At 40.5% G+C, this 20,055-nt stretch overlaps 1 protein-coding gene across 1 annotated transcript in view; it reads right to left on the bottom strand.

The window, feature by feature from the left end:
• PLXDC2 (plexin domain containing 2) overlaps window positions 1–20,055 on the bottom strand; it is a 408,784-nt gene that overhangs the window by 69,269 nt on the left and 319,460 nt on the right. Inside the window, exons 8-9 of the mRNA XM_077809446.1 lie at window positions 10,863–10,958; window positions 9,944–10,025 (exon numbers count right to left, since the gene is read on the bottom strand). Of these exons, the coding sequence (XP_077665572.1) occupies window positions 9,944–10,025; window positions 10,863–10,958 (178 nt within the window). The remainder of the gene's footprint in view (window positions 1–9,943; window positions 10,026–10,862; window positions 10,959–20,055) is intronic.

Raw genomic sequence — 20,055 nt, 5'->3', positions numbered from 1 at the left:
CTTTGGGGAAAGTAGCCTCAACAGGAAGGAGCTGATAACATATGTAAAAGCTTGTTCAGTGACACTGTACCAGGAAGGAATGGAAAGGTTTCTGTTCTGGTGCAGGATTCCTGAACATATCCACTAAATAATTTAGATGAGAATAACAACTATAAACTGACACGTTAACAAAACAGTGAAAGCAGGCTTAGATATCCATTCTTAGCAGCTGGGCATTGGGGATTATCAGTGAGCAGAAGAACCTGAAGGGACTGCAGAAGAAGAAGGTGTGAGGAAGGAAAGAAACATTATGGAGTGAAATATGTAGGGATGTAAAAAGCTAAGGCTGTAGGAAAATGCCAGGGTGTTTCTCGAGAAAATAATTCTGTATGGACCAGCTATGAGGTATACATAAACTATAATTTGGTAAGTTGGCTTTTCTCCACACATTTGTGTCCTGTGGATTCCACAGCAATTCTACAATGATTTCATAACGTCCAGCTGCCACTAAAAGCTACACAATGATATTATGTATTAGAAGGACTGCTTAATTTATCTGCAGTTCATCAATGCATAAATCTCAATAAAAGTCTAACTCATCTGGCTAGAGGCTAACTTTCAATATAAATGCTTTATGGACTCATAATCATATGTATTCAGTGACGATACTTGTAAATGACAACCTTTAACTTCACTCACTCTACATTGTCTTCAAGACACAATTTTCATCCCATGTGGGAGACCTATTTCTAAGATCTTACAAGGCCCCCTTCATCACATCCCAAACATCACTAAGTTCACCCCAGTTTGAGGAAATGTTTTGTTCATTAAACAGTCCTGTGCTGCTTTCTTTTCTTGCTTTACTCCATCAGGTTTGCCATGCATACCAAATTCTCAATTATTGAATGCTAATTTCCTTACAGTTTCATGCAGTTCATGCATTCAGATTAGCTTGTCAAATTAAGAAAAAAGCAGCTTGGAAGGGAATTGAAGAAGTTGGGTGTGGAGCAATTTTCTGCTCCATAAAATACAGTTCTAGTTATCAGCAGCATATCAGGGGCTGACACATTTCCCCATACAAAACTTATCATTCCTGACACTTTTGTTGCACTTGATTTAAAAGACCCCCTCCCTATCGCAAGACGATCTCTAAAAAAGAAGAAAACAAAACACTGTGTTAAAATCAAAGCACTCTCCTCAAGGAAGGGCCAAATTCTTTACCTCATGAATTTCAATGTGATTGTGGTATAATCTGGGCAGCAACTGGCCCCAAGTTGGAAAAACAGCACTAGCATTATCTTCAGTTTAGCATAGGGACAAATTTGAGCTGAATCAATAGACTGCCACAATAGACCTAGATGTTAGAACTCTACATGTTTGTTCATTTTTCATATAAAGCCACTCTAGCACCACTCCCAAAAGAAACACTGTAACTGGAATATTAATTATAGAGTGAGCCAGAATCTGGACAATTTTCCCCCACTTTTCTTTGCTTGAAGCAGCAAAACGATCAGCAAATTGGGTCTCACTTTCATAATTTTCTGCATGCTGCTAGAATGTGCTAGTGTTTAGGGAACACACATTGTTTGAAATCTCTAGCCCTTATAAAACATTTCAAATTAGATTTTCCTTGTCATTTGTATATGAATCGATAACGTTCATTGGGTTATGTATGCTGCCTCTGGTGGTTTACTTAATCGGTACAAATTCTTCATTTTCTTTCTTTGTAACTCAGGAGATCAGATCTTGTACCTGATTTTGTTATAGTGGCTCATTGCTGTCACTTAAAATTGGGCTGCGGTAAAAATATCCATAATATAAATCAACACCTCCCACACTTAATTCTGATTATAAATATTTAACATGCACAAGGGGAAAAAAGAAAGAAAACTCCACCAAATTACAAAAAATAAAAGTGTTTAAAAAGGAGCCAGGATCATTCAGATTTAACTATCTGAATGGTCAATTACGTGAGACACTGGACGATGGACACCTCCCTGCATCTCAATGCTCCCAAGGGTGGATCTATGAAGTTTGAAGGAACACCACAACCACAACACAAACGGGCCACGATTTTCAAGAAAGCTTAGCATCCACAGTAAGGGCCAGATTTACAAAAGTGTTTAGCATAATGCATGTCACAATGAGAGCTTCTGGGTGTTGACTGAGCACTTTTGTGAGCCTGGCCCAGATTGTGCATACTGAGCACTGGAAATTTTAGTCCAGATCTCTTTTGAAAAAGTGGCCTTTAATGTTATTAACTCTCATCTAATTCAGTGTCTTTATAAAATATCTCTCCCTGCTCTGTTCTTTTAATTTTTTTATGGGGGGTGGGTGGACAAGCAACATGGTCACACCTGATTATTTATATTACAGTAACCTACTCCAAAAGCTTATATGAAAATATTTATGGTACAGGTAGGTCTAAATCAAAACAAACCCCTCCCCAACACCCTGAATGTTGGAAATTTTCAGATCCAAAAATCAGATTTAAAACTAACCTTAATATATTTGAAACTGCTACTGAAAAGAAGAAGAAAAAAGCAAGCAAGAACATTTCCGGCTTATCCAGAGATCTAAATGTAGAGTGGTAAGGTATTTTTTGTATATCAACATGGAGCTACTATAAAAGTATCTACAAAAAATATCAAATAATATTTCAGTTTAAAATCATTTTTCTGAGAAGAGCAAGTTCCCAAACTTGCTTTTCCCCCCTTCCAGTTATTCAGCTTGGAATGCAAAATAATGTGTTTCCTCAGTATCGGTTTAGGTAGAAGATGTGATTGTAATAAAGAGAACGCAGAAATATCAAGATTTTACATGACATCACTGGGATCCTTCTCAAAAGCCTTTCGAACTTTTGACTTTGTGCTGAGCACATCACTTAAAACACAAGAATAACTTCCTGGTTTGCATAACAGGTGCTATTACTAGTGTCAACACCGGCACATGAGAGAGGATTATTTTCTCCTACTCCTTATCACTGTGGCCCAGAGTCAGGAAAGCGCTGAGGCGCGCATGTCATTAAAGAGCTCTTCATGAAGCCACCTTGGCCTCCTACTATTTTTTTCCTAGCTCTCCTTTGCATCAGGATAGTTTGGAGTTGTGCCCTTTAATACTGTCTCCTTGAAAACCTGCCAGCTCTCCTGAATTCCTCTCTCCTTTAGATTATCTTCCCATGAGACCTTGCCTATCAGTTCTCCGAGTTGGTTGGAGTCTTCTTTTTTGAAGTCCAATGTCCTTATTCCACTGCTCTCTCTCCTTCCTTTCCTTAGACTCATGTAATCTATCGTCTCATGATCACGTGCACCCAAATTGCCTTCCACCCTCAGATTTGCTACCAATTCCTTTCTGTTGGTCAGAATCAAGCCTAAAATGCCGTCCCCCCCCCCTTTGGTTTCTTCCTCCACTTTCTGAAACAAAAAGTTGTCCCCAATACATTCTAAGAACTTAATGGAAATTTTGTGTTTTGCCATATTGCTTTTCCAACAGATGTCTGGGTAGTTGAAGTCCCCTATTACTGCCAAGTTTTGTGTTTTGTCTATTTCTGTTAAGCAGCTCGTTTCTGGTTCTCCCTGACTGCTGGGAGTGTGAAACTGGGCACTCAATGTGGTGACTCCCAAAGTTAGGGGTGCTTTTGAAAAATTAAATCTTCACTTTTCTGTACTTATATTTCCTAATCTGTATAATGGGGATAAAAATGTAAGACACATTTAGATCTATGGATGTAAAGTAATACAAGTACTAAATATAACTATTCTATAGTAAATATACGTTCCCTCCAAAAACAGCCCTGGGTGTTATTTCTCACCCTCTCCCTCTGATCACTCTGTGGGAAGCTGATCTTTTTGCTGATGCCAGAACAGCTACCGAAAACAGACTACCCTCTCTTCATTCACACCCCATCTCAAAAATTCAGCTCAGATCCCATTTTTCCCCACAGTGTACAACTGGGGAGCTGTCAGCAAGCACCCTGCCCTGGAGTTAATTATTGTCTACCCTGGCCTCACATTCATGTCTACTTTCACACTCTTGGGTCTCATCTACATGGGGAAAGTTACCGGCATAGCTTCTGTGGACTAAGGTATTCTGCAATAGCTATTCCGGAATAGCTCCCCATGTGGACATTCTATTCTGCTGAAAAAAGTAAAATCATTTTTATTCCAGAATAGTGTGTCCATGCAGGAGAGTTATTCAGGAATAGCTAAATCATGCTGGAATAGTTATTCCAGAATAGCTGTGCTGGTGGATTTCTTCTGGGTAGACAAGACCTTTGAATAAAGATTTTATTGTTGTAACAACTGTGCTTGGTCATACGAATGACACAATATAAAATTTTAATTGTATTGTACTGTGCATGGGAGACAAAAAATACAGAATGCTGTGTTTAGTAGTAACGTAGCTTTGATAAATGCTGTCCTGAAGAAAAAGGGGCTGTGGGAGTGTAAAAGAGTTTTACTTTATACTGAAGAGATGCTTGTTTGGTATTTGTTTATTAGCTTACATGCTCTAAGCAATCTCACTTTAGAATATCTGCTTATTGCCCCAGCTTCTTTGCTTCTCTAGGAGACCATTTCAATGGCCATTGAAGCCTCTTGTGGATCTTGATTTATCACATTCTGATCACTGGGAAATAAATTCACTGCTTCCCTGCTCCTTACTTGACAATGGCAGGACTTCCCAATGCCCAAGTTAAATGCTGTATTCAGGGTATCACAGTAAATGTTAATTGCCTTCCTCTATGGACTCTGAGTATAAGGAAGGAGATTCTGTTATTTTCTGTCCTGTTTCTTGACTCAATCTGTTAAAACAGTTTTTAGGGCCATTATCTACTTTACAGGAGTCAGATCCATTACTCATCAAAAGTCTTTCAATGTTGATTATTGTGGGTGGGCTTGTCTTGTAGTTTCCAAAGTACCTTCTTATGACTACTTGAAAAAATTCTGCAAGTATTCCCTCCAAAATTAATATTAATTTTCTGTATATTCTTAAGCACTTTCAAAATGCCTATGTTAATAGTTCATGTGGTATTTTATCTGTTTTCCCAAATAGATTCTGCTCCACTGCAGAGGTACAATATTTATCCCAAAGGGAGATAAAAATCCAGGGCTGTATTATTTTACAAGAATTACAATTGATACACAATGGTTCACAGAAAAAATGGAGTACTTGGGATGAAGCCACACCCAACAATCTATCCTTAGCAATTTTTGACCAGGAAATTCAGCTATCTTAATCGAGTTTGTATTCCTTTACCACGCATAACAGTGAAATATTTTACTAAAGCTAATTTTGGCTTTTAAAGAACAAAAATACTTGCTGGAACTGAAGCTCATGATTTGGAGCATTTTGCTGCTGTCAAGAAACACAAAATATAGCTGCCAACCAGGTTATAAAATATGGCAAGAGATTACCCAAAAGTCGGTGTTGGGGAACTTGATGTGTATTTGTCATGCTCCAAACTCACCTTCCTTTGAAATGCAAGCTAGACTGTGAAAATGAATTCACTCCCTTAACAGTATCAAGGCAAGAAGGCAATGACTGTAATTTGTAAAAATAATCATCCCTTGGACAATGTGGACGTCTTTGAAGAGTGGCCGGATAACATAAGAGAATCACTGGACCAAAATGTTGCATAAAGCAATCTAAGATGCTGGGGAGGAGAAAACATTTTGCAAGTTGAGAGCAGAACTTGCATTTGATGATTGATACATTGTAATGTGCTTCCTAATTACTACTATGCATTGTATTAAATTTCTGATACCATTCAGCTACATTTCATGCTGCACACCATTGGATATTTTATGCTTTATAGTTATTCAGAACTGCCCATTTTGGAATTGGGTGAGATAATATCTTTTATTGGACTAACTTCTGTTGGTGAGAGAGAGAGAGGAGGTTTTGAGCTTAAACAGAGCTCTTCTTCAAGTCTCTGTGTAAGCCAAGGATGGGCAAACTTTTTGACCTGAGGGCCACACTAGGGTTGCAAAACTGCATGGAGGACCGAGTAGGGAAGGCTGTGCCTCCTCAAACAGCCTGGTCCCTGCCCCCTATCTGCCCCCTCCCACTTCCCACCCCGACTGCCCCCCTCAGAACCCCTAACCCATCCAACCCCCCCCCCTCGCTCCTTGTCCCCTGACCGCCCCCCCAGGACCCTCACACCCTATCCAACCCTCCCCCCCCCCGGCTCCCTGACTGCCCTGACCCCTATCCACAATAAAGAGATTGCACTTCAGTACTTGTATTAGGTAAACTGAAAAATACTATTTTTTTTATCATTTTTACAGTGCATATATTTGTAAGCAAAAATAATAACATAAAGTGAGCATTGTACACTTTGTATTCTGTGTTGTAATTGAAATCAATATTGAAAACATAGAAAAACATAAAAAAATATTTAATACATTTCAATTGGTATTCTATTGTTATAAGTGTGATTAATTGCAATTAATTTTTTTGAGTTAATTGCATGAGCTAACTGCGATTAATTGACAGCCCTAATATTAACTGACCATGTTTTTGTTTTGTTTTGTTTGTTTTTGGTTATTTTAAGAGCATGGGGGAATCTGTCTGTTGAGGAATTTTCAGGATCTAAAGTTTTTGCAGGTGGGAGTGGGATAAAACTGCACGAAACAATGCGGGAGCAGGTGGAAGTGGGAGTGGGTATTACGGGGTGGGATGAGAGTGGGATTAAAAAAATAGCCTCATGCAGGGCTCCAGTGCTGAGGTTTCTATCAGGGTGCTCTCCCTTGATCCTGCCTGGCAATTCCATGTCATTTACAGCTATGCAAAGAGGGTGTAAAACATTGCCACTATTTTGATCTAACAGTGCTGTATTACCAAGTAAATGACTGCATGAGGTGCACAGCAGTGGAGAATTCACTGTCCATCTTTTGTACCAGTCTCTAGCTCAGGGGTAGGCAAACTACGGCCCGCGAGCTGAATCCAGCCTGTCAGGGCTTTGGATCTGGCCCGTGGTATTGGCACCATGTCCCTATGGCCCCTGGAGGGAGGAGGTGTGGCAGAGGGCTCTAAGCGTTGCCCTCGCCTGTAGGCACCACCTCCTGCAGCTCCCATTGGCCGGGAATGGGAAACCACGACCAATGGGAGCTTCGGGGAGGTACCTGCAGGCGAGGGCAGAGCACGGAGCCCTCTGCCCCCACCTCCCCCAGGGGCTGCAGAGACTTCTGGGAGCAGCGCGGGGCCAGGGCAGGCAGGGAGCCTGTCGTAGCCTCGCTGTGTGCTGCTGCCACCCTGGAACCTGCACCCCGAAACCCTCCTGCATCCCGCATCCCAACCCTCTTCCCTGAGCCTCCTAACCCCCTGCCTTGAGCCTCTGCCACACCCCTCCTGCACCCCAACCCCCTGCCATGAGCCCCCTCCTGCACTCCACGCCCCCTCCTGCACCCCAACCCCCTGCCCTAAGACCCCTGCTGCAGCCTGCACCCTCCTGCACCCCAACCCCCTGCCGCACCCTGCACCCCTCCTGCACTCCAACCCCCTGCCCTGAGCCCCCTCGTACACCCCCACACCTGTCCTGTGCCCCAACCCCTTGCCCTGAGCCCCTTCCTGCACACTGCACCCCCCCACACACTCCGCACTCCCTCCCAGACCCCAACCCCCTGCCCCAGCCCTACATTCATGGCCCTGCATGCAATTTCCCCACACAGATGTGGCCCTCGGGGCAAAACGTTTGCCCATCCCTGCTCTAGCTAGTAGCTGTCTGATAAATTTGAAGCCCCACCTCCTTTGTTGCTAATGGAAAGGCGCTTTTTTGTCTCTTTTCCTCTCTCAGAGCCTCCTAGCTACTGTTAAGGGAGGTGTCTCCACTGCTCTATTCTTCCCCGAGCCTCCTGGCAGCAGGCAGAATTGGAGAGAGCAAAGAGGTCTCTGTTAGTCTTCCCCTCTCTTAGACCTGATCCATACATAAAGTTTCATCAGTTTAACAAAAATCAGTTTAAAAACAAATTTAGTTAAACAGGTGCAAATTCCTGGGTGGACATTCCTCTATTGGTTTGAATATGGCTTTTTATCAGTAATTTTACAAACACAAGCTAAATGATAGAACCAGCTTTTAAATGAATTGTATTTAAGCTAGTGCAATTTCTGTATGTAGACATAACCTTAGTCTCCTTTTTTTTATCCTTCTCATGAATAACTTCAGATCCTGCCTCTGCTGCTAGTCAGAGATTTCCCAAGCCCAAGTAGCATGAAATGACTGACAGCTTCACTCCCACCCAGAAATAGCAGCGACAAATGTGCCATGTTATTCGTTTTACTCTACCACCTCTTGTCAAAGCCATGAGCACTGTAACAGCACTGGAGTTGTCTGTTTGCAGAAAACCATATAGTACTAGGTTACATACTTGATAGAAGGTGATCTACAACCAGAAGGACAAGAATCTCTTTAATGAAAACTTATATTCTATAGAAATCGAAGTCTCACGCCCCCCATACTTGCCACTGATGAGTGGCTGAATTGATTTATTAAGCCTTTTTTGCAGCACTTCTAATGCTCTGGTAGCTCAGCATAATGCTTCAGAAACTTCACAACAATGGCTGGGAGGTTTTATTTTTTTACTTTCATAAACGGACCAATTTTTGCTGTTTCCACAAACAAAGCTCCACTCACTCCAGTGGGTGTTTCACCTGAGCAAGGAGGACTGCAACATGATCCCAAAGCATCAGTTCTTGCTCCTAACTAAGTCAATGCATGTTCATGCTTCAGTGTAAGCAGGAACAAATCCTAAGACTAAACTTCACACCAAGCAACTGGGGCACACTTACAAGGCCTGCTCACTTAGCCTTTCCTTGGAATAGCCTGCTACTAGGTGTATATTTTTATTCTGTACAACATTTGTCATGCTGCATGATACAATCTGATGTAGATAAAATACCTTATCAAGGCTGTCTGGCAAAACAAGTGGACAAAACTGATTTGTAGCAAGCTTTGATACAAACCTACTTCAAGTGAAGCGGCTTAGGAAAATATAAATATAAACTACCACAAATTCTTAATTCCATACCGCCTTCATCAACTATTTGCCTGTCTTTCAGCATCCTATTAAATAACTGCACACTTTTAAAATGCTAATAGCCTTTTCTCCTTTCATTATTCATACACTTTATAAATAAGACTTGTGTCCTTAATCTCTGAGGTTGAAAAGCAAAACACAAATAATTCACATCCATAACTATATTGTATTTTACATAACTGAATGGCTGTTTAATTCTAGATACCAAGGTCAGCAAATGAAGAACTTTTTGAAAAGCCATGATCACAGAGTTGTCGTTATGCTCTTTACACTTCAGCTATTCCATAAAGCTTCCAAATGGTTCCTGCAGCTGACATGACTGTCAGAGTGAATGTAGCAGTGAGGGGATGATGAGACCCAAAATGTTCACTAAACATGATGAGAGGCTCAAAGACTTTTTTTCTTTTTTAAACTCCTAGTTGTGTCAGTCTCATCCCTGTTTGGGGGACCAGCAGGTTTTTATAGCTACATTTACATACTCGCCCCTTGGTCTCTGCATGCAGTGACATTTCTTTCTGATGACATACAAGGAGCAAATATGAATTTAATTATGGTTTCTATCAGCTACTTTAAACCAAAGATAATTAGAACTTCAGATAAGAGTATGGAAATAATGGTAGGAACTCTGAGAAACATATGCTTGCTCTGTCAGCCCTTGGGCCCTTCTTTCCTAGCTTTCTTTATTAAAGTTAAATGGGGTAGTGATGTGTTGCTGATAATGGGAGCTGCTGAGGTTCATAGTGATGAACAATATTACTTTAGGATGATACTGTAAATTACAATGCCAAAAGCATCCCCCTTGTCTTTCCTCAGCAAATAAATTCCCAAAAGAACAAGTCCTATATTCTGAATCATTTAAGGTCAAACTTTTTTTGAATACATTTTGAGCACGGCCGTATATCAAAGGCCAAAGAAACAAGGCTCTTTACCTTTGGAGTTTATTACACCAGCTGCAGTTGAAGCCAATCTGGGCAGTGACACAGGAACCACAGCTGTTAAACTGGAGACAGGCTGGGAGATGGAAAAATAAATAAATATTAATACACCTATTAATCTTATAGACAATTCTTACTACATGTACAAAGCAAGAATAAATCCTCTCCAAAAATATATTTAAGCGATCACTGGGCTCTCAGATGTGCAGCATGACATATAAAAGATAGCCTGTTCGCATGTACTGTACAGATATATGCAGAGAAGGTAATTTTGATCTTCAGGATTTAATTTGTTTTCCATTTGTAAATTTAATCCCATTTCCAAAAACCTCCTTTCACTCAGGTTGTTAATTTTTCATTTTACTGTTAAGTATTAAGTTATTTCTTTAAATCTCTTTCCTTCTCATTCTTACATTTCTCGGTATAGCTAACATTTAGACATATGCTGATAAGAAGACTGGCAGGAAAGTGTGTAAGAACTGTAACTGGATTAGGAAAAAAGGGTGATAGCTACTTTCAGTGTATCATAGTGGTACAGCTGGCCATTTAAATGCTAAGATTTCTAAACAATGTAGGTTTACCTTGAGCAAAGAAGGTGGATGAATTGCAAAACTTGTTTGTGTGTTCATTTAAGTTGGGCTGCACTGGACACATAAGTTTTTGTGTTTGACTCACAATCTTGTAATTTACTCCCTTTCTTCATGAAGCAAACAATGGATATATAGACACTCATTGGAAAATCATTTAGTGCAGTTGTCATTCAAGATCTTCTGGCAGTTATGATAAAACTCTGATCTGTTAACTTACTTGAGTCAGCTATATAAAGTTTTCAAACCCTCAGATTCTAGGAAAATATTTTGCAATGCTGCATTTTCCAACTATTTTGGACCTGTCCATATTAAATTTTACTTACTAGGTAGAGGTATCATCTCAACAGCTGACAGATTGGTAATCTTTGACATTTGTAGCTCCACCCTGTGGTATTCATAAATCGTTCTTCTACGGACATCTATCAGGGAGGAAAACAGGGAGGAGATATTTTCATATATCTTATTGTTTTGCAAGCTGCATCCTGTGAGAAACCAATGGGTTTACCAGTTGCTTGCTATACTACACACACACATACACACACACACACACACAGAGCACATTTCCCCCATGACGCAATTTTAATTTAACAGCTCTAGAGTGGGAGATTCATTTGAGAAACCATCAGAGACTTTCACCAATAAAGGACTATGAAAATGCTGAATGAGCTCTCAGCCATCTCATTAACGCATTTAGGCAGAACTTCTAAAGCTGATACTCAAATTCATTTTAGACTATATTTCAGATATTTACCCCCAGAAGATGTTTCCCAAGCTAGATGGCTTATAGAAACATACTGTCGGAATGCCATTTGTTCTCAAAATGTGCAAACAAAAATGGTTTAATCACTTAATTTATTTGTTAGCTGGAAGCTACTTCACATCTTAATACTGCAGCCTTTGCTCAAAAGTATTGGATTAGAACGTTTTTAATATTAAAAAAATGAAAAATGTTAAAGGAGCTAAGAAAAGTGTTACTAAAAAGGCAGCTGCATGTGAAATCACTCCGTAAACTGAAATCAGGTATGTTTCTCAAAGCAGAAGATTCTCTGCAAAGTTATAAGTGTACTGTTTAGACAGGCTTTGAACACACAAGCCCAAAGCAACAGAAGGGAAATGTAAAAAGAAAAATCAGTTGATTGTTAGTTTCCTATTCACTGTTGTATTATTTATTCTAGTCATCTTCAATATTCCAGATATTAAGTGTATGGCTGCAAAGCAGACCAGAACATTTGCAAATTAGAAGGATAGACTATACTACTGGTCTTACATTATAATGATGACCATTTCCATAGGCCTTGGATTCAAGGTTAATTTTTTGTCAGAGGCCTGATCAAGCTTCCATTTAAATCACTGCAAACTCTTTCACTTCAGTACGATTAGGACAGAAGAGAAATGAGCAGATTCAGACATTGGATTAATGGATTCTCTTGGTCAATTTTGTCAGTTGAGCTGATGGGAGGAGAAAATAATACAGAGAACCACAAACCTATGCTTAGGCAGCCTTGTGTTGCCAATTCTGCACCATGCAAATGGGGCACAGCCATATGGTTGGTGTGAGGGACATGTTTTTATCAGCCATTCTGCTTTGGACTTTAAGAGTATTGTTGCATCCCCAAATGTTGTTAGGAAATCATATAGCAGCTGTGACAAAAAGAAAGTATTTTCCCCAGCTTCTTCTGGTCAGAAGGTCATGGCCACTTCTTTCAGATGCAAAAAGTTTTTACTTATATATTTATTATACACTGAAATAAACACATTAACAGCAATAAATATGAATTCCTACAAGATGTGCTAGAGTGCACTTGGAGATACACCTAGCTACTGTGCTTGAAGAGCACAGTTTGGCCTGAGTACGTGAGCTTTGTTAGGACAAGTACATGTGCTGCCACCAACAGCAAGCAAAAGCTGTCAAAGCAACCAGCAAGCAACCTGCTTGAAGGAGCAGTGAAGACAGCCCTAAAAAGGGTTGGGCTGGGATGTCATGTGAAATCCTGCCCTGCCCTGGCAAGGTTCTTTGTGAAGCGACTGCACTGGACAGCCTCTCTGTTCTCCTCTTTGAACAAGCTCTTTTAGGCATGAATAGTCAGAATCTTGCTTGCAGACAATAATACTTCTACCTAACTCTCCATAAGGCTTAAGGTGCCATTGCCAATTAACTCAACTTGTTATTTATTTGAGGCTGACTTCTGCTATCATTGAACCACTCCTGGTGGAGGATCTCTGTTTTTATCTTGGATGCAGTGATAGCTTTCTAAGTTGGTACACTTATATATTTTTACCACAAAGCCATTCTGATTGGATAGTAGGCAGATCCTGGCAAGATAAGATATCTGCTGTGGATGCTCTGATACCTGCCAGACTTCCAAAGGTACAGGCTAGGAAACCCTGCCAAGATGAAACTAATCTGGGCTTGGTTTGGGTAGATCTGCCAGCAGTGAAGGATATATTCCCCCAGAATGTTTTGTCCAAGAGAAGCACCTGCCAAATCAAAGCAATCATGGAATGTGTTTGAAATGAATTCCTGCTGATGCCTGAAGCTTTCATTTGTTTTTTTTTTTTTTTTTTTTTTTTTAAAATCTGGCTCCTGTCTGTCAAAAAAAAAAAAAAGAAAAAAAAAAGCAAATGGATACATAGAAAGAAATGATGGCACTGGAAATGAACCCGGCAGCATTCTGTCATTAGTAGAGGTGAACAGTGCAGGTTGGTTAGCCATAATCTTATTATTTCTGAGTATGTCACAATAAATGCCCAAGGGGGACATGTATCAAACCAGGTATTCAGGCTTTCCAAAATCCCCATGAAACAGTCTGTCACACAACCACCCTGCAGATAATTACTAAAAATACTAATATTATGTAAGATGATGTCTGATATAAAAGCTTGCTTTATAATCATGCAGAATGCAGCATGACTGCTAATCCTAGTAAGCAATACATTTTCAGATGGATGGAGGCTTGACCCTTCCTTTTGGAGAAACAATTGGTATCCAAAAAACATAATGTGAGCTTCCACACTGTGGTGACACGTGGTGTAAGAAAGCCTAGCATAGGTAGAATCTGAGTACTTGCACTCTTAACGACTTGATTTGCACCTGTAAGCAGGTAGCTGGAAGTACAAGCACTCAGATTTGTGTACACAGTTAAATCGTATGGAAAATGCAGGTACAGCTTCTTTTGAGAATTAGACTTGAAAGGCACTTTTCATCCCCTTTCAAAATTCACATATTCCTCAGGCCTATGATCCTCAATCCTCTTCTTCCGAAGAGAACAAAAGCCAGAAACCAACCCAAAGCAGAAAAACACAACTGAAGTCCCCAATCCTAGACACTTGGGTGTAGTTGTTGTTTTTCACATGCTGTCTATTTGGGTATTTAACAAACAAGTATAAATACAAAGTCCCAGCCCCACAGAGTTTGCAGTCTAAGGCCTCACTTCACCCAGGTAGTTAGGTGGATGCTTAACTGGAAACATGAATAGTCCCTCTGAAGTCAACGGGACTACTCACAGACTAAGTTAAGCACAGGCTTTACACTGCAAGCTCTTGAGACAGGGACTTCGTATTTATACTTGTTTGTAAAGCATCTATCATGCTTTGGGCATGACAAAAATGTAATACCACATGTCACAATAGCTTAGATAACCTCGGTGTGTACTAGAAATAAATTTCTGTTAATAGTATTTCCTGGAGCATGTGTATGAAAATGTTTCACTTTTCTTTTAGTCTTTTTTTGTCTCCCATGAATCTTTTTTTTAATTTGAAAAAGATCAATAACGTATAATTCTTCAGTAACAGGTTCTACCTTGTGGGCAACTGTTGCATTTACAATGTAGTTCAAATGGTACACATGTAATATCTTTGAATACAAAAACAAAGGCAGATTTCCGGCATAAAAGAACCAAAGAGAAAACTAGCCTCTTGAGGTAACTACACACCTCAGCCCTGTTGCTAGCCTCTAAAAAGATAACACGCTGTCACAAGGCCAATTGTCCTTTCAAGAGATTAAGCAATGCATCTGTAAATTATAGATGTCTAAGATACTGGTCTGAGAGCACATTTTTCTCTACAGGATTATCACAGTGGTTTAAATGAAATAATGACATATAAACGTTACTTGAATCAGAAGTGCCAGAGTTTACTACATTAGCCACAGAATGCAGGAGGCTCTGCAGATGGTGCAGTAACACAAAAGCAGAAGAGACTTCTACAACATATCAAAAGGGTTAGTACTTGTACTGAACTATTCTGAATTCATATGTCTGACAGATGTAAACCCTGATTAGGTTTCTTCTATTAAATCCATTTCAGTTAAACCTTCTAATTTTATCTTCACAAATTACAAGGCTTTGTCACTTAAAGACCCCCAGGGATTCAACACCAGCCCTAGAATCAGCAAGAACAATAAACAAAAATAGCTTACCTAGTAAAGAGAGTTTTTATGTATTTGTGAATCTAAGGGGTGGGGAAAAAAATGGCCTGTTTACAAATGAGTATGACAGCTCAGAACGAAATAAACAAGCTATGAAGGATATTTAGTTTATACTACCAGCAATTTATGAATCAAATAAAAGTTACAAAAGAGGGTGGGGCAAATCTCAGTACAATGTGACCTTTAAATCCAGCAACTAGTACTATGTGTGAGCAACTGAGATCTTCATGCCATAGGAGCAAGTATGAATTCTGGGTTGATCATGCTGTTAGTCCCATATGACTGGCAGCCAACTCCTAAACAATGTAAAGGAGTCAGAATGGCCTGAAGATTATTTTCAAAGTAATATTCACCCTCAGCACTTCATGCACTTTCCATCTTCAAAGGTCTGTAAACTACTAACATTAACTAATGAATCTACAAACAAGAATCTACTGTTCGACACTAGGGAAGTGCTGCTTCCTGATAACACACAATTATGCATGTGTGTCTAAAGTTGTGTCTACACTGCCTCACAGCTTGGACTACAGGGGTGTGAATAGCAGAGTGCACCAAAGGGCTGTGCTATAACTCCCCCATGTGGATGCATTAGGTGTGAATGAAAAGGTTCCTTGTTAGCATTAATGTAATCCTGTTTGAAGAGGACTATGTTAACACAAATGAGGAGCTGTTTAGTTCATGCCCTCAGTATCTACACAGGGCAGTTACAGTGCAGCACTTTGGTGCACACTGCTCTTCACTCCCCATAATCTGAACTGCAAGGCAGTGTAGACAAGCCCTAAACCTCCAGCCGAGATGTGGGTCCTTCTTTGTACCACAGTCATTTTTAACATTCTTTAAAGTTACTCAAAACACTGCAAAGTCACCAGCAGTTGGAGGAATTTGAACCTCAGTTCAACAAAAGTTATAAGATCATGGTGAGAAAGGGTGGCAGTTGAGGACACATAGAGGAGATAATCTGTCAATGAGTGAGCCAATGAATTAAGCACCAAATAATTGTTTTGTGAGTAATGTAGAAAAGCCATCCGCAACAGACACAGTTGCCATGTGTAGTTTAGCTGGTTGGGGAAAACACTCAATAGGACAGGTTTCAGAGTAGCAGTCGTGTTAGTCTGTATCCGCAAAAAGAAAAGGAGTACTTGTGGCACCTTAGAGACTAACAAATTTATTTGAGCTTAAGCTTTCATGAGCTACAGCTCACTTCATCGGATGCATTCGATGAAGTGAGCTATAGCTCACAAAAGCTTATGCTCAAATAAATTGGTTAGTCTCTAAGGTGCAACAAGTACTCCTTTTAACTATATATTGAGTGGCACTAATTGCACTGAAACTGGAATGTTGTTAATTGATTACTAAACTTTCATTTTTATTTGCATACCCAGTGTTGTAGAGTAATTTCAGTGTTTTTAAACCTTGGGTTGTCTCAGCCCACACTTCCTAAAATAGATGAACCTGCCTTAACAGAGCCCAGTGTGAAACATCACTGGGACAAAGTCCAGCCATTTATGTGCCTTCATTATAGGAGTATCCCAACCATTGTTTCCAATAAAAAGACCAGCATGGAGTAGCAACCCACTGTGAGGCTGTAGGAAAAACTGAGAATTCACATCATTTTACACTGCACTTATGGACCACGATTCTCAGTGCAGTGTGAACTCAGCAAGCAGGACACTTGCTTGGTGTTTTAGAGTTGAACACAGTATCAGGTTGAAGACAATATTTCTTCATTATTTTCTACATGAGCAATTTTAAAACAATTATTTTAAAAAGGTATTGAAAAAGGAGTGTCCTGGAAAAGAGAGAGAGAAAAGGGACTTAGGAGCAGAGATGATAGACCAAAGTGTAGAAATAAAGCTTGAGAGTAGGAAAAGGGAATGCAGTAGAGAGAGAAGAAGATTGAGAATGGCCTGGGAGTAGAAAGAAAGGGCTGGTCTGACAGAGAAGAAAGAAGAATAAGGAACAGTGAAGAGAGGGTGGCAACAGAGGGGCAAGGAGCTGGTAATTGATATAGCAGGGATGATGAAGAAAGAAAAGGAAAAGACCTGCTGAGAGCAGCTGTAGAATTAGCCAGACTATCAGAACTACTGCCAGTCACAGCAATACCTAACCTGAAGACAGGTATTAAGACTTATAGTGTGCTTTCTTGCAAGACAGAAAAGTTAATTTAAAGAACATTCAGCCTGTCTATAGACAGAACAGAGAGATCCTGTACCCGCATTAGCCAACTCCTACCTGACTTTCACTGCCAGACTCATCCTTCTTATGGTGGCACATCCCTCTTATAGTGTCCTGGATATGCTCTCACACCTCACACAAACTCAGCTACATCTGGAATGTAGCAGTTGTTCTGTACTAGCAACGCTGCACAGTATTTAGGCTAGGAAAATATTCAACCAACAGGAACAATAAAATAAAATAAAATAAAATAAAAAGGGGTCTACCAAAATTCCACATCCCGCTCACTCTCCCATCCCCCCCAAAGCCCCCAAACTGCTTTACAATAGCAATGGGGCAAATCCTAGGAAACATCCCAGGTAAATGAATGCAGTACACAGAGAACAAAGAGTTGCTACTGCCAAGCCTTTGGGGATGGAAGAAGAGACACTTACATTAATATCAGACAAAATGGTCGCTTTCCAGAATCACATGCATATCTAGACCTTTGCTTGTTTATCAGAACTGAATTCCAAGCTTGACCCATCACTAAATGTACCACTTTTCATGTTTTGTTTGATAAGAAACCAATGAGTGAATTAAATCCAAACAACTCTGATGCCCATTTCCTCTGTTGAGGTTTCCCTTAGACAATGAGACTCTGAATGGATTGTACATAGCTTTATCCCACCATTAACAGGAAAACTATAACTAGCGAATGATATATCCTTCCAATGATGATTGCCATCAATTGAGATAAACTGTCTAAACGCTGGCAAAGAGTCCTGTGGCACCTTATCGATTAACAGACGTATTGGAGCATAAGCTTTCATGGGTGAATACCCACTTTGTCAGATGCATGTTTGGCCAATGTACATAGCAAAGGGGCATTGCTGGCACATGATGGCGTATATTACATTAGTGGACGTGCAGGTGAATGAACCTTGACTTTATCCTCATGCACAATTATTTCAAATTTGGTGACAATATATACCTCCAGAACAGTGGCATCGCTATGGGCACCCGCATGGCCCCACAATATGCCAACATTTTTATGGCTGACCTGGAACAATGCTTCCTCAGCTCTCGTCCACTCATGGCCCTTCTCTACCTATGCTACATTGATGACATCTTCATCATCTGGACCCATGGGAAGGAAACCCTGGAAGAATTCCACCACGATTTCAACAGCTTCCACCCCACCATCAACCTCAGCCTGGACCAATACACACGGGAGGTCCACTTCCTAGACACCACGGTGCACATAAGTGATGGTCACGTTAACACCACCCTATACCGAAAACCCACTGACCGCTATGCCTACCTTCATGCCTCCAGTTTCCATCCCGGACACACCCCACCATCCATTGTCTACAGCCAAGCGCGGAGGCATTTGCTCCAACCCCTCAGACAAAGCCCAACACCTACAAGATCTTCACCAAGCATACTCAGAACTACGATACCCGCATGAGGAAATAAGGAAACAGATCGACAGAGCCAGACGTGTACCCAGAAGCCTCCTGCTGCGAGACAAGCCCAAGAAAGAAACCAACAGAACTCCACTGGCCATCACATACAGTCCTCAGCTAAAACCTCTCCAATGCATCATCAGTGATCTACAACCCATCCTGGACAATGATCCGTCACTTTCACAGGCCTTGGGAGGCAGGCCAGTCCTCGCCCACAGACAACCCGCCAACCTGAAGCATATTCTCACCAGCAACTACACACCGTACCATAGTAACTCTAACTAATCCATGCTACAAACCTCAATGCCAACTCTGCCCACATATCTACACCAGCGACACCATCACAGGACCTAACCAGATCAGCCACACCATCACCGATTCATTCACCTGCACATCCAGCAGTGTAATATACGCCATCATGTGCCAGCAATGCCCCTCTGCTATGAACATCGGCCAAACTGGACAGTCCCTATGTAAAAGGATAAATAGACACAAATCAGATATTAGGAATGGCAATATACAAAAACCTGTAGGAGAACACTTCAACCTCCCTGGACACACAATAGCAGATTTAAAGACTTCAAAAAAAATTTTAGGACCAGACTTCAAAAGAAACTGCTGAGCTTCAGTTCATTTGCAAATTTGACACCATCAGCACAGGATTAAACAAAGTCTGGGAATGGCTAGCCAACTACAAAAGCAGTTTCTCCTCCCTTGGTGTTCACACCTCAACTGCTAGAAGAGGGCCTCATCCTCCCTGACTGAACTAACCTCGTTATCCCTAGCCTGATTCTTGCTTGCATATTTATACCTGCCTCTGGAAATTTCCTCTACATGCATCCGACAAAGTGGGTATTCACCCTTGAAAGTTTATGCTCCAATACGTCTGTTAGTTTATAAGGTGCCACAGGACTCTTTGCCACTTTTACAGATCCAGACTAACATGGCTACCCCTCTAATACTTGTCTAAATACTAAGACGAAGACTTCTCTGTGAAGAAAAAAAAATCCTTCAGTTTTGTTCCCAATTTTTATAAACAAACCTTTTCCAGTCTTGGTTAAATGCTTTTTAGAGGAAATAACCAACCATAACAAAAATGAAATATCTCCAAACCAGATTTTCAGGGAAGCATGTTTATCCATCAACATTAAGCAGTTTTGCCTGACTTTGGAATAAATGTGTTGTTTCACGAATATTTACAAAATATATTTTCTTTTTTGGCCAATGTTTGAAAGATCCAGCTGTTAGCTCTAAATTTTCTTCCATAAAAAGCAGGTTGGTATCCTGAAGTTGTAGACCCTGATTTGCAGAGGTGCTGAGTTCCCATAATTCCAGTTAAAGTCAGTGGGAAATAAAGATGTTCAACACCTCTGAAAAACAGACTTATTAAGCCTTTTAACTAGTTCAAAATTGTTGAGGTAAATAGAGGACAACAGCTTTAATGTCAGTCCCTGCTGGAATACTGAA

Source organism: Eretmochelys imbricata, chromosome 2 (assembly GCF_965152235.1).
Source record: "Eretmochelys imbricata isolate rEreImb1 chromosome 2, rEreImb1.hap1, whole genome shotgun sequence".
Taxonomy (NCBI): domain Eukaryota; kingdom Metazoa; phylum Chordata; order Testudines; family Cheloniidae; genus Eretmochelys; species Eretmochelys imbricata.
This window is presented reverse-complemented; position numbering and strand designations above follow the sequence as displayed.